The 16,653-nt window shown below is 34.0% G+C and overlaps 1 protein-coding gene across 8 annotated transcripts in view; it reads left to right on the plus strand.

Annotated features, from left to right (window-relative positions):
• Positions 1-16,653, plus strand: part of LOC118742273 — a gene marked incomplete at its 5' end in the record, with an annotated part of 156,526 nt that overhangs the window by 103,458 nt on the left and 36,415 nt on the right. For 4 of the 8 annotated variants that reach the window (XM_036474217.1, XM_036474221.1, XM_036474218.1 and 1 more), the window contains 1 exon segment: positions 8,219-8,411. In XM_036474217.1, the coding sequence (XP_036330110.1) occupies positions 8,219-8,411 (193 nt within the window). 8 annotated transcript variants of the gene reach the window in all.

A 16,653-nucleotide genomic window follows, 5' to 3' on the forward strand; every position in this document is an offset into this window, starting at 1 on the left:
TACAAACAACCGTTATGTGAACAAAGTTATAATACCCTTGTGCACAAGTGCGCTCGGGTATAAGAATATTTAGGGGAGGCTCAAAGCGCTCAAAGTTTTCCATGTATTTTATATGGAAAAAACCATTTTTCGTAGAAATGGTATAAAACTCTTAAAAATCAATATTTTTCAATCGGAAAACTGCGGTTCTCTTCAGGAGACTTCCAGTATTAATATCCAATTGATTATTTAACTATTTTTTATGATTAAAGATTTTTCCATTGCATTTTCTAGGGGTTTTGGAGGAGGACCTATAAAATATAGTTACTATTAAAAATTGGTTAAAGAGACAATTGCGTATTATTACTGGGAATCTCCTGAAGATAAGAAAAGTTTTCCGATCGAAAACTGTTGATTTTCAAGAATTCTACACTATCTCTACGAAAAGTTGTTTTTCCCCCATATAAAATACATGGAAAACTTTGAGCGCTTTGAGCACTCCCTATTTTTTTTCAAAATAAAAAAATAGGGGTATATTTTTTTCGATGTAGAACAATCCTAGGGGGTGGCGGCATTAAAAATCCGACCTTATTTTTTTTGACATACATTTTTGGACCACTTTAATATGTATGTATGAATGCATTTATTTCACCCAATCTGCCGCTACTACTTACATAAAATGTATAAATTGCCACTGAGCAAAACTACTTGAGAAAAAAGCATTAGTTTAATAGCACGAGCGCAACACCGTACACGTGATGGAAGTAAAAATTCTTAAAAAAGCACATGTGTGCGCCCCACACCCAGTAGAAATTTTAAGAAAAATAAACTACGAGACAATCCACGGTGTCCTTGAATCAGATTCAACTGAATCGGGCTGGAACGATGGAATTTCCGATTAGACTATTTTGGAGGTGTGTTCCCGAGTTAGAATACGTGAAGTTCAAAATCGTGGCAAGTGCCGATTTCAAAAACGGTAACTTTTTCCATTTTCAGCCGATATTTCGTATTTAAGTATAGTATAAATAAGACTGTATATGAGTGATTTTTTAAATATCGAGCTCGAACAGCTAAAATTACGTAAGCGACATTTTCTCAAAATTTTCTCTTTGATGATATTCCTAGAGCATCCAGATGCATTTCTGCATAAAAAAAAAAATAAAAAATTTGAAAAAAATGTCGCTTACGTTATTTTGGCCTGTGGCGAATTACGTAGTCGTCTACTACAATAGCCAACTTTTGGTCCACTTATAACGGCCTACTTTTATCTGGCTTCAAAAAAATTAACTATAAATACTTATTATTTTATAGGTGTTCTTTTATTAGTTAGTTTTTTCACTTCATAATATAAACTTGTATTATCGTCCGGGGCCTGTACTTAATAGGGACGGCCCCCCCTCTAACTCTAATTTTTTTTTTTAATATTTAAACGAGTTTCCAACGTTATCATCACATCCTTATTCAGTGCTTTTGAAAAATACCAAGTATTTTCGTGGAGAATGTCTTTTTTTTATAGAAAAGCTTCGCCTAAATTCAGAATCTGTTTTGCTATACTGTTGTACGGATCAAGTGAATGCGTAAAATAGTTTGTTGTGTTTTGGTCAAATGCGTTCCTTTAAGCTCAAAAGGACTGCATGCAAGAAACTCGTCTTCTATTGATTTCTGATTTTCCCCTGTTGTAAATTACTTCGAATCTCTATGAAGGTCGCTCTACAATTTCGAGTCCTAAATGTTTGATGAACCATGGGAAAATCATTGCGACGACAACATTTATACAACACGTGTTAACTTCGGAACCTTTCTATGTTTCACATTAGGCCAGATTGGCGCTTTCACATTTATTGAATATTATAAAAGCTATATGAATATTAAATAATCAAATTTAACAAAATTTTGTAATTTTTATCTTCCAACTAAATTTAAGGAAAAATCCGGGCCCGTTGAGAAACAGCCCCACCCTATAGTCGGACCTGCACATATATGTATAAATAGTATACAATCGACTTGTATATATGTAAATATATATACTTATTCATCAAGAATCTTATCGAAACCCTACCTGAAAATCGAAAAAGTTACCGTTTTTGAATTCGGCACTTGCCATGATTTTGAACTTCACGTATTCTAACACTGGAACACCCCCCTAAGATAGTCTAATCGAAAATTCCATCGTTCCAGACCGATTCAGTTGAATCTGGTTCAAGGACACCGTGAACCAGACGAATATAGTGGTTTATTGTATCCAAAGGTGGTACCAAGTTGATACATTTTTATCATTTCTCATATTTTATTTTTTTTTTTGAAGTGAAACTTCTTTAGCGGTGGTTGGTTGGGAGGGAGTAAATTGGCAAATTCAGCGGAAATTGCACACGGAAATGGTGCAACGGAAATGATGGAAAGGAAATGATGCAACGGAAATGGTGCATCGGAAATGGAGCAACGGAAATGGTTGGGGCTGAAACAAGTACTTCTTGTGTGTATGCAACGGAAATGGTTGGGGCTGAAACAAGTACTTCTTGTGTGTATGTATATGGTATGAATTTAACAAAAACTTGCTAATAATAGGTTAGAGGATGACACTTAGAAATAACAATACAAGAATGAAAGTAAAGGTGAGTACGTACTTAGAAAAAGAAAATTATAAAGGCAAAGGTAAATATAAAAAAAATAAAAATAAAAACAAAGATGTGTAAAGATAAAGGTAAAAACGAAGACCGAGGTAAATTTAAACACTTTAATCTTAATCTTAATAATCTTAATAATATTATAAATGTGAAAGTTTGTATGTTTGGATGTTTGGGAAATCATCACGCGGAAACGACTGAATGGATTTGCATGAAAATTTGCACAAAGATAGCTTATGACCTACAGTGGAAAATAGGCGATTTTTTTGGAAGATTTGCCACCTGTTAAAAAAGTTTAATTAAATTAATACGCGGAAACGACTAAACGGATTTGCATGAAATTTTGCAAGCAGATAGCTTATGACCTACAGTGGAAAATAGGCGAATTTTTTGGAAGAGTTGCCACCTGTTAAAAAAGTTTAATTAAATTAATACGCGGAAACGACTAAACGGATTTGCATGAAATTTTGCACACAGATAGCTTATGACCTAGGTTAGAAAGTAGGCTACTTTTTTAAGAGTTGCCACCTGTTAGAAATGTTTATTTTAATTAATACGCGGAAATGAGTGAACTGATTTGCATGGAAGTTCTCACACAGATAGCTTATGAGCTAGGTTGAAAAATAGGCTACTTTTTTCAAGAGTTACCACCTGCTAAAAAAGTTTAATTAAATTAATACGCTGAAAATCTGAACGGATTTGCATGAAATTTTGCAAGCAGATAGCTTATGACCTACAGTGGAAAATAGGCAAATTTTTTGAAAGAGTTGCCACCTGTTAAAAAAGTTTTAATTAAATAAATACGCGGAAACGACTGAACAGATTTGCATGACATTTCGCACAGAGATAGCTTATGACCTATGTTGGAAAATAGGCTACTATTTTAAGAGTTATCACGTATTAGGAAAGTTTAATTAAATTAATACGCGTAAATGACTGAACTGATTTGCATGAAAGTTTGCACACAGATAGCTTATGACCTAGACTGGAAATCTTTTTTAAGAATTGCCACCTGGTCGGAAATGAAATTTTGTTCAAAGATGGCTTATGACCTGGATTGAAAAATAGGCTACTTCCTTAACCAGTTTTCCGATCAGAACAAAATTTAGTACACTTACTACGGATTTCGGAAGGATGGTCTTAGACTGAAAGTAAGTCCGAAAACTCAAGGCCCCTTCCATACAAATTGGAATGTTCATATTACATACATATCTCTGGAAGTATTTGTGGGAGAGAACAGAAACTTGGTATAGTGATATGTATGTGAAATCAAAGTTGGCATTAATCGATTAATGTTTTAATTAGTTAGTTAATTCGATTAAATTCAATCTGATTATAGTTAATCATGATTAATTTTAATCCGACTAAACAGTTAACCGTAACCGCGATTAAGCAATTAATTTTTAATCATTAACTCTTAATTTGATCAAGTAGGTTTGGTGATTAATTAAGTTATGCTGGAATTTCCCTGTGCACACAAAGCAAGTTAATCCGGTTTGGCTATGTCGGGCTTCCTCATCAATCTAAGCAATTTGGTGTGTATTTTCATTAAGATATATGTATACCAACAAACGTTTTACAAACTAGGTTTGTAAAAGTTCCCAGTTTATGTATTACTAATAACAATAATTATAATTTTTTTATATTATGTGCTTTTTATAAGCGTAAAACACAAAATAATTACTTTAACTGGTGTTTGGTTTCAAACTTGGACACATTAGACAAATTAATCAGATTTTATTTTTAATTGGATTAACGATTAATGTTTTAAATTATTTAAATGTAATCGCAGCCAACGATTAACGATTAAAAAAATGTTATCATTAATCGTAGAGTTGATTACGAGTAATTAATTTAATCGTCAAACGCGATTAACATTTTAATCGTTAATTTTTAATCGTTAATCTGATTAACAGTTTGCCAACACTGTGTGAAATCATGTTCATATTGACGGAGAAAAATGGACGTTTTTGGAAAAGAGGCGTAGCATCTCCCATACTGACTGAAAGTTTCATATTGCATATCTCTTCAAATGTTTGGGGTAAAGCACTCAAGCTTGGTATGGAAATACATATGTATGTATGTGAAACTAATACCATACTCATGGAGAAAAATGAGAGTTATTGGAAAAGGTGGTGTGGCAACTCCCATGCAAATTGATTTTTCTATGCTGCATATCTCTGGAGGTGTTTATTGCAGAGGACTGGAACTTGGCACCGAGATGTGTATACAAAATTAATTCCATACTCATGGAGAAAAATTTGCGTTATTCGGGGGACATGGTTCTCTCGTACAAATTTACTGTTTTATACTGCTTATCTCTAAAGGTGTTCAAGGTAGAGTACTGGGACTTGGTACTGGGGTATGTAAAATCAATTCTAAATTCATGGAAGAAGATTAGGGTTATAAGAAAAAGGGGCGTGGCACTTCCAGTACAAATTTACTTTTTCTTGTCACATATCCCTGGAAGTGTTTGTGGAAGAATACTGGAACTTGGTATGGAGTTGTGTATGCAAAATGTATCAATTGCTCATGGAAAAAATGTGAGTTATTAAAAAAAGAGGCATGTCGCCTCCCATACATACTAAAAACTTCTTAATACATATCTTTGGAAGTATAGAAAATCTCTCGAGGTATTTTAAATTAGTTATGGAGATTTATTTTATAAGTGCCGTACTGACAGAATAAATTTCATTAAATGGAAAAGGGAGAGCCGGGTTCGGCCTTATAATCTAAAGCTCTCTTGAGGCATTTGCTACAGTAATGAGAAGTGGTATTTTATCAAGGCCAGGTTACTAAATTTGAGTTGGAAATATTAGAACCCGCCGTGGCACCTCCAAGAAGGTTACACGTTCACGCGTTGTATACCTGGAACCATTTTAAGGTAAACTTAGAGGGATTGATATCTTTCGTATGCCTAGCGCGCAGGCGAGATTTTATAATTTCATAGTTTTAAATGGCCTAAATACTTTAACTCGCTTAAAAAATAACGAGCTATAACGAAATGGGCGCAGAAATAAAACCTAACATCATTAAATTATTTTTCATATTTGTATAAAAGCGCGGGGTGAAACCCGCGGGTATAAGCTAGTTATATATATAAGGGCAAAGGTGAAGGGGAATAAATATGCTGATCAGGAAAATGATAAACATAAAAGTAAAAACAAAGATGAGGATGAGAATACCGATAAAAGTAAAGATGAAGATAGGGGAAGAAAGATTAAAATAAGGGTAATTAAAGAGGAAAGGATATAGAGAGAGACACAGAGACTCAAACTGGGAACTGTTTTGGGATTTTAGAGATTTTCGAGATTCTCGAGACTTATCGATAAAAAAACGATATTTCTATCGGCTTTGTTATCGATATTTATCGATTTTGCTATCGATATTTATCTGTTTTGTTATCGACACTTACCGGTTTTGTTATCGATATTTCTCGATTTTGTCGACTCTTATCGATTTTGTTCTCGATATTTATCGACTTTGTTAGCGATGATTATCGTTTTTGTTATCGAATTTGTTATCGATTTTACTATCGATATTTATCGATTTTGTTATCAATTCTTATCGATGTTGTTATCGTGTTTATTTATCGTTTTTGTTAGCGGTATTTATCGATTTTGTTATCGATATTTATCGACTTTGTTAGCGATTTTTATCGATTTTGTTATGGATTTTTTTATCGATATTTATCGATTTTGTTATCGATATTTATCGGTTTTGTTATCGATATTTATTAATATTGTTATCGATTTTGTTATTGATCTTTATCGATTTTGTTATCGATATTTATCGATTTTGTTATCGATATTTATCAATTTTGTTATCGATATTTATTGATTTTGTTATCGATATTTATCGATTTTATTATCGATACTTAAAGATTTTTTTATCGATATTTATCGATTTTGTTATCGATATTTATCGATTTGGTTATCGATTTTGTTATCGTTATTTTTATTGATTTTCTAATCGATTTAGTTACCAATGGTATTATTGATGTTGCTATTGAAATTTTTATCGAATTTGCCATCGATTTTGTTATCGATAGTTTGATGGACGTTATATCGATAGAGTGTGAAGATAAAAATGAAGATAATGGAAAAACAGAATAACATGAATGTTATTAAAGCGAACAGTGGTAGAGGTAGAGATCTACATTGATATAAAAAAAAGGGAAAAAATATAACCTTAAACAAAAGCAGATGTGTGTATGTATAGATAGATAAGTAACGTAAGTTTCACTTCTACAGTGTGGCCCAGGCGCACTTATTTTTTTTCGAATACAAAGGATGATCATTCTTTTTCGCTTTATTCCGTATTCGAAAAATTATATGTTTCAATGGACACATCGATTTGAATACATAATTTAGATTTACATAATATTTTTAGCAATTTATTTAAGAAAAAAAAAAACATTTAGATTATTGTTTGTATTTTCGTCGATTTTTATCAAATAAAACACCTCTTTGAGGTAAAATTTTCGAGTGACGAAAGCTGAACTAGAAACACAAAATTTATGATATCAATTTCGTGACGAAAATATACGCATTTTTTAACTGCATTTGAAACGTACAGAAAATCTTTTTTTATTTATTCGGAACGTTGTGAAAATCCGTCTACTGCTAGAAACACAAAACAAAAAACAGAACTTTTGCAACGATTCGTATGAGTAAAAAAGATTTTGCCTACGTTCCCAAGGCAGTTAAAAAATGCGTATAATTTTCGTCACGAAATTGATATCATAAATTTTGGCTGCATTTCTTTATTCATTCTGAACGTTTGGAATAAACTTTTTTGTTTATTTATTCTTAAGAACGTTCCTGATGATATGTTGACGTATATTTCAAAAGCATTCTGTTTATTCCGGCTGTGAAATGGGATTATCCGGAATGTATAAAGAAACGCTGCCTTTGTGTTTCTAGTTCAGCTTTCGTCACTCGAAAATTTTACCTCAAAGAGGTGTTTTATTTGATTTCAATATTTCGAAATTTAAGGATGCTAGTATACTTAAAATGTATACACCCGCTTATCATGTAGCGGTAGCTTTTCGGAAAGGTGGAAAACATATATTTAATATTTGCACCGGGTATTTAATATTCGGCTCCGCCCGAACTTAGACTTTCTTACTTGTTTTATTTAATGTTAATTATTTTCGTTTAAAATATGGGTCGATCTTTATAACATCCCTCATAAATAAAAGTTCCAAAGCATGCACAAAGTTCATAAAAACTAAGTAAACTTAAAAAAATGTTCATCAAAATTGCGATATTGTTATTTAGATTTCCTAGAAAGATTTCGAGTAGCTTTATAGTGCATTCAATTTTAGTATAATAAAGTGCTGTGGTGTAGTGGTAAGCAGTGCGTGCTTCCACTCCGCAGGGCCTGGGTTCAAGCCCTCGTCAAAGCAGCATCGCAAAGAAATGTAGAAAGAGCTTTTTTCTTAACAGCGGCCGCCCCACGGCTGGCAATGGCAAACCTCCGAGTGTATTTCTGCCATGAAAAACAGCTTCCCATGTTCATGCCACATTTTTTGCACTGGTATTTGTCGGATATACATAATACGAAAAATTTCTTAATTACATATTTGATCATTTATCATCATTTCAAAACAGGTTGAAAATTGTCTATCAACATATGAGCCGCATGGCTGTGTTGTCGTCTTCTCTGTGGTCGAAAAATCGTCGTTCCGTGCAGCAGAGGAAATAGTTAAGTACCTGTGGCAGGAGAACTACATCAAAGATAAGGCTGTCATTCTAGTGGGAAACAAAGCCGACCTAGCCCGTGCTCGAGTAATAACATCCCAAGGTAGAGTAGATAGATATGTACGTATTAATGTATGTAAGTATGTACTTTTGTAAAATATGGTGCAAAAATTAACGGATGTAGTATGAAGACGAAAAATGGACGAAATAGTAAATATAGGTAGACTCGTATTTGGTTATTCAAAATATGGTTTATAGCTTATTAAATTACATACATTTTATTTGTTTCTTGTCTTGGTAGTCGAACTCGCACTCAGGAGTTGTTGAGATAACGGGAGCTGTTGAGATAACGTGAAGAAAATACATCCTTAAGTGTGTTTTAAATTCTTTGTTTAGCTTGTAGCTTCAAAACTACACATTACCTGCTCGCTAATATTTGAAGTATTCACAACGATGTCGTAAGGGTCGTATTTTTGTATGTCGTAACCTTTAATAGCTTAAATAAATGTTTAGAGGACTTGAAACCAAAACCAATTTTTTGTATCACTGTGAAAATTTATAATATGACTTTTGTGGTACTTGCAAGCCCCCTTAATGGCTGCGTTTCTTTATACATTCCGGATAATCCCATTTCACAGCCGGAATAAACAGAATGCGTTTGAAATATACGTCAACATATCATCAGGAACGTTCTAAAGAATAAATAAACAAAAAAGTTTATTCCAAACATTCAGAATGAATAAAGAAATGCAGCCAATATATTTTTAGTCGTTTAAAGTTTACGAAATACAAAAATACGACACTTACGACACCGTTGTGAATACCCCAATCGTGATGAATCGTTCAATCTTAGTCGTTAATCTTCTCGTGGTAGAAATAGCTAATGGCTCCGTTAAGCGCTGGTAATACTTGTATTATACTGCAACACTTAACATGAGTACTGCCACATATCACGGTGCAGAGAATACAGAAGGTGGCGCCGATGGCAATACCGCTAATCGGCTCTCAGTGAATTTGACAGAATCAGCTGTTTTGCTGACGTCACAGTCGAGATGACAGCAGTAGTGATGTGCTGAGTCAATACTTTTAAGTATCCAATACTCTCGACACTCGATACCGAAATATTTAGGCTTCGAATAAAAGCGCACATAAGCCATAAATATGGAAAAAACGGTTCAGGGGAGACTCGCCTATCAAAACCCGAATGTAGGAGCCAATAGAGCTTTTAATACTGATTCAAATAAAAGATATATATAGGTCGGTTCGAGGCCATAATACAGAGAAACTCTTACTTGTTTGAAGCATTTTTGTTCCAGCTGAATCGGACGATATCACTTTTGTAGGCAGATTCTGTAACCAGTTAGCGACAATTTTCGGTATCGGTTTTGTTGACGTATGATATGAAATATTTTTACGTCAACAAGTGCGACGCTAACTGTCGCTAACTGGTTATAGAGTCTCCCTCCTGAAAGACTACTTCACAGTGACGTCACGCCAAAATTACTCTCACGAATTCTGCTGCAATCGGCGCAATCTTGTATTCTATCATTCTTGGTCGAGTTTGTCTTGCCCCCTCATTCTGGTATTTGTTGTCGGCACGCCCGGTTGCTCTCAGCTCGATTGGCGCAATCTTGTATTCTATCATTCTTGGGTACTGCCTTGCCTGCGTGCAAAGCTCTTTTAAGCTTCTTCTACATTTTATATCGGCGCGTGCGTAGTAAAGCTCTCTCTGCCCATCGCGGTTGTATATGGGCAAATCTAATAAAATTATAGTTTAAAAAACTAAAACCTCCCTATTATAATTTCTATTCGTACTGTCATCAGGTATGTAACTTGGGAATAGAAATCGCTGCATCGTTCAGGCGCATCAATATTACATAGTTACATCCTGAGTTAATAAAAGGAAGGTAAAAAAATAGGTGCACTCTCCAAAAAAGAATGTTAATTTTTAAATTTGTGAGAACCTTGTTCTATATATCATTTTATTCGTACTCTCCATGATACAAAAAAGAAGGTAGTTTCATTTAATGACATTCGTTGTTGTTGTTAACCATTTGACTTTCAATAAAATTATGACATTTCATCAAATTCATGCTGCCTGATCACTAGAAGAAATATATTTTTTTAAGCAGAAGATTTTATTTTATGGACTTGAAAATTGTGCCGGCTAAATAATTTCGAAAATGGGGTTGACCACTAGATTTCAGAACGCATAAAGAAAGTTTATACTTGCACTTCGTCGTGTAAAGCACAAAACCGCGTATTGTCGTTGTACCAAACCGCGTAACTGACATTTTTTGCCAAAAATTGGATTTGCTCACACAAGCTCTTGGCTCAACCTTTATCCATTCGTCCCGAAATGCGATTTCTTTGTAAAAAAAAAAGAGAACCGTTTTGAAATATGAGTGTTTTTACTCCCTCGAAAATAATTTATGATACCTCACATACGTGCTTTTGCATTGTCTGGATACGCGGTTTTGCATTTTAAATTAAAAATTTGTGAAAGTTAATAGTGATATGCTAATCACAAAGCCAAATTTTTTCAAAAATCTGATGAGAAATTTAAAATGGAATTTGAACCAAAATATAAAAAGGTTTTATTTGGGAAGAACATTCTTTAGAATTTGATTTTTAAATTGCAGGATTGCATTTTAAATAAGAAAACGAAAAAATAGCAAAATAAAGCGCGCGTGGTGTTTATTATAAAATAACAAGTAAGAAAGTCTAAGTTCGGGTGGAGCCGAACATTAAATACCCGGCGAAAATATTAAATAAATGTTTTTTCACCTTTCTGAAACCTACCGCTAGATGGTTAGCCGAGGTGTATCAATTTTGAGTAAACTAGCGTCCTTAAATTTCGAAATATTGCAGTTTCAAGCATTTCTGAAATTTACCGTTATATGAAAAGCGGCCGGAATTTTATTCCGATTTCGATAATTTTCAAAGTTTTGCTTTTATGTGGCAAGCACAATAAAAATACCGAGTTTGGTACAAATTGGTTGAACGGTTACCGATATATATATATGTGATCATAAGTGGGCGGTGCCAAGCCCATTTTCCAAAATTTTATCAGAAGCGTATTGCTTGGTAAAGGATTGTTGCAAGCATCAATTTTGAATAAATTAGCTTTAATATTTACTGATTTATCGAAGATTTCGTATTTCTCCAAATTACCGTTATATGGGATGTGGGCGTGGTTATTGTCCGATTTTAAAAATTTTCCTGTACCAAGGCCAATAACTGTGCCAAGTGTGGAAGAAATCGGTGCAGCTGTTACCAAGATATACACATGTAACCATAAGTGGGCGTGGCTACGCCCATTTTTCAAAAATTTATAATATTCTTATTTTTCGTCTAAAAATTATTGTCAATAACAATTTTGAGTGAATAATCTTCAGTAGTTACTAAAATATCGCAGTTTTCGTATTTCTGAAAATTACCGTTATATGGGAGGTATGTAGGCGTAGTTATTGTCCGATTTTTCCCATTTTCAATACCATCCGTCCTACGCCCGAAAGAAGTACACGTACCAAGTTTCGTTAAGATATATTAATTTTTACTCGAGTTATCGTGTGCACAGACGGACGGACAGACAGTCACCGCTTAATCGATTTCTCTTTTCATCCTGATCATTTATGTATACATTTGTCTATATCTATCTCGATTCGTTTTGCCTGTTACAAACAACCGTTATGTGAACAAAGTTATAATACCCTTGTGCACAAGTGCGCTCGGGTATAAAAAGAACAATTACGATGAAGTATTCTTTAATAGTTTATATTTTATATAGTTTTAATAAAAAATAGTGCGAGCTACGTAAGTAAAAAAAATACCAAGCACTGATAATGGTTTTTGATTTGAAATATTACTACATTGGTATAAATATGAGAAAAAGATTCTCCGATTTATTGTTTTAATATTATCAAAGTGGCAAGGCCGGTGATAATACTCACAATTTATGAAACTTCAAAAAAATGTATTATCCGTTAAAAGTTGTTTATTGAAACTACCTTGTGTACTCTCTTAATGAATCGATTAATATAAGTGTAATTCATTTTCATCAAGTGCTTCAAAAGTTAGACGAGGAATAAACATGAAATAGAAAACAAAAGAATAAGCTGGGTTCAAATTACATTGCTCAAGTTGTAAATTTTGAGCAAAGATTTTGAAAGTTGAACTCACTTTTTTGGGACGTTCTAAATTCAATGCCATCCCCCGTTTTACCAGATTGGCTCAAGATAACGGTATTTGAAAATTTTATTAAATTATAACTATTTTATAAATAATTCCCTCAGTTTCAAAGTTATTTTACTAAAATTTTGCACATAACGGTTTTTTAATATTACCTTCATTATTCCTTAAAATTATCGAAATGGGTGCACTTTAACGTATAGCTCCAATACAACTGATTACTCAGATATGAGTTTTTCCGCTATAACTCTAATTTCATATCTGAATAATAAATTGTATGCGTGCTATATGTTAAAGTGAACCTATACTAAATTTGTACCTGCTTAATTGGAGGAGTTCTAACGCAAAACAACGTCTCTGGACAATCACTGATTTTATGAGATTTATTTATTTATTTATTTATATATTTTGTCTACAGAAAATTGTATTCTTACACGCTATTACATCAATTACAAAGGGTTTTAAAAGTTTAAGCATAAAATAGCTCCTATTGAGATCGCATCTATTGCGATTGCACTATGCAATAAAAAGCAGTCAACTCCAATGTTATAAATCAGGAACAATCGCCTTAAAAAGATTTCCAATTTCTTTGCTTCCAGTAGTGATGATACGTGCGGTAGTAACCCAGAAAAAGGATATCCTAATCCACTGAGCTCATAATCCAAGCTGTCTCTCTCATACGTAACGCGCGATAACAGTAAGGTTACCATCGTGGGCGCCAGTAGATGTACCCTTAGGGGTACAGTCGCAAGTCTGCTATCTGGAAGAGTACCATTATGGACGCCAGTAAGGGCGTCGTTAGATGTATCATTAGGTGTACAATCGAAACGCGAGATACTGTCCGAGACGCCAGTATGGGCACCATAGGATGAACCATTAGATATGCTATAGAACGCTTCGTTAGGATGTTGTATTATTGAAGATATCTTGACGTTAGAGCAACAGAATTAACAACAGATCGGTCTGTTCTACACCGAAACGCCGGCACGAAAAACACGGTTACATTATATTTGCCTCAAAACTAAAAGCTACAAATACGAATTACCATTATTTATTTAAAACGCAGAGCAAAATTTTCTTAATTATAAAAAGCGAGTCAGAGGTATCAAAGTAATCGTAATGCTTATTAAAATCATGGCATAAACTAGCCCCTTCAAAAGTTTTATTATAAATAAAACACCGAGCACCTATCTGCGGCTGTGAACCGTTGGCAAATTTATAAGCTTCAAACGGTTTTTGTAAGGTGGAAGATTCTTGGACCTGTGCCAAGATAGTTTTTTACTGCAAATAATAGAAACGGTTTTTGAACAGATTCTAGTCTGTCACAATGAGTTTGATATCTCGGGCTCCATACAACTGACGCATATTCTAAAATTGGCCATTGGATCATTGAACTCCTTAGCCCATCGCTTAATAAATGCCAGAACACCCTTTGCCCTATTCACACAAGAGTTAATATGAGATTTAAATTCTAGTCTAGGGTCCATGGTTACCCCTAGATCAATGAAATTTGTTACCTGCTCCACGTCATACTCATATATCATATAAGTAAGAGATTGAATTGGTCTTCTTAAGAAGCACATGAATTTGCACTTTTTCAAGTTGAGTGACATAGAATTTATTTCACACCACATACTGACACTGTTCAGGTCAGCATGCAAACGTTCCCTATCTTCTGGATTTTGTGTAAGAGAATTGAATGAGATACTTTATCAAAGGCTTTGCTGAAGTCGGTGTAAATTACGTCTGTTTGCAAGTTAAATTTAAATCCATTAGTTACAAGTGTGGTTAATTCTAGTAGATTTGATACAGTCGATTTATCTTTACAGAAACCATGTTGTGATGCATGAATAACAGGCGATATAGAAAACGATAATTCATCTGTAACTATTGCTTCGAATACTTTTGGAATAGAACAAAGCTTCGAATTCCCCTATAGTTTAAAATACTTGATCTGCTTCCATTTTTATATAGTGGTACGATAAACGACTCCTTCCACGAGGAGGGAAATATGCCCTGCTTTAGCATTGAAGACATTTGTTAACTGTTTATATAAAAAATCAGCACAATTTTCAAGGACAGATGAGGGAATACCATTCGGACCACTTGAAAAAGATTTTTTTAAACGATTCAGGTGAAGGAAAACATTGTCAGCAGATATTGATGGAATTCGATTGAAGTCAAAGCATGTCAAAGAGAAGGGGTAACTAGAAAGCTTTTCCTCCGCTAATTCAGTGATAGCAGAATAGTTTGATTAAAAAAAATTAGCAAACATATCGGCAATAGTGTATTCATCGCTAGAAATTACATCGTTCATTTTTAGTGTTGAAGGAAATCCGTTAGTTTTACGTTTTGAATTAACGAAACTCTAAAACGACTTCGGGTTGGAGAAAATTCTAATGCGAACCTTATTAATATATTTCCTGCAACATTCTTTATTTAGTACATTATACTTATGCCGGGGAATGGAATAAGCTGCGTAGTGGGAGGATTGTCCTGACATTTTATAAAGCTTAAATGTTTTGGTTTTCTGATTTTTTAAACGTTTTAAATCCCTATTAAACCATAACGCATTGCGGGAAACACTAACTTCCTTAGCAAGCGGAACAACTGCATCGAAAATACTATATAAGTATTGCTAAAATGTAGCACACTGTCTTCAACATTGCCGTCATATTCTGGCCAAGTTATTTTAGATACCTCTAACCTAAGCTTATCATAATTAGCATTCTTAAAAGAATAGTGCCGAATTCCAGAACTTACACTAGTAACAGAACATGAATTGTATGACCCTGTGAAAGATAATTCGAATGGTGGATGGTAAGAATCCTCAGGAGTAACGAATGGGTCACTGCGAACAATCGTCAGTTTGGAAACATCGTCTACAAAAACCAAATCCAGACATTTTCCAAAATTATTACAAATTGAATTAGTTTGATATAGTCCAAGATCTGAAATTTCGTTCAGGAATTGATTAAAGACATCTCGTGAAGAATCTGGTATAAGAATACCGTCAATTAAGTTCCAAGAAACACACGGTAGGATAAAGTCCCCCAACACGATAACGTTGACCATAGCAAATAGAGAAAGCAGTACCGAAGCATGTTTTGCATAAATAGAAAGGTCAGAATTAGGAGGTATATAAATCACAGTAATGTAAACGTTAAATGAGAGATACGGCATTCGAACGCAAAGGAATTCAATGCCTTCCGTATCAGTAAGCTGAACTTCTTCCGAAGAAAAGTCTGTTTGAATTGCGATAAGACCACCTCCCCCTATTTTATTTAAACGGCCTTTGCTATATATATCGTAATTATTACACAAAACTTCAGAATTTAGCACATTTGACTTAAGCCAAGTGTCAGTTAACACTAAGATTTTGTGATGAAGATCAAATGATTGTAGGTATAACTCATTTAATTTTGTATTTAAACCTCTTACATTCTGGTAATAAATACAGAAGCAACAATTACCTATCAGTTTTTTGATAAATGTGGGGGATCAGAGATACGAACATTTTTCCTTTGCTGTCGAGTGCTTAATTCAAACTCGCGAACGAACGCATCACTTGGCCAAAATGAAGTACTCAAAAGTTTATCGAACCACTTAACAGATATATCAATTTTAAAATACGAAATGTTTCTTTCTTGCGAAAACTTAAATTTTCTGACGTTTAGATCATCTGGATTTAGTCTGGATGTTATATAACACTTTACATCTTCCTCTGAAGTATCTTTTGAATACCTTGATATGAAGATGGATTTTTTAGGAGGAATAACAGTCAGCTCTTTGGGGCAGTTATAGCACAAGCGGATTGGCTTGTTGAAGCAGCCTCCGATAAAGATGAGTGCTTATAGATTTAGACCTAGTTGTGCAACCCGTTGAAGCTGCAACTTAAGTATTCGGCGGATTGGGCGAATTAAAAATTATTAGTTCGTTGCTCGCACCCGGGGTAAAAGGATTCGGCAGTGAATCAGTATCCATAGGCATGTGGTTTAATATAATCTTTTCACCGCCATGCTTACGTTTTTTCGAAGGTTATTTAAGTTTAGGAGAAGGTGGGGTATCAATACACCTAAACTCGTTAAAAGTATTTTCATACCTTTAGAATTTTTCGGTAAGGAGTTTCAATTCTTTTCCAATCTCCTGAAATC

Source organism: Rhagoletis pomonella, unplaced genomic scaffold (genome assembly GCF_013731165.1).
Source record: "Rhagoletis pomonella isolate Grant_MI unplaced genomic scaffold, Rhpom_1.0 Rhpom_scaffold_00007, whole genome shotgun sequence".
Taxonomy (NCBI): domain Eukaryota; kingdom Metazoa; phylum Arthropoda; class Insecta; order Diptera; family Tephritidae; genus Rhagoletis; species Rhagoletis pomonella.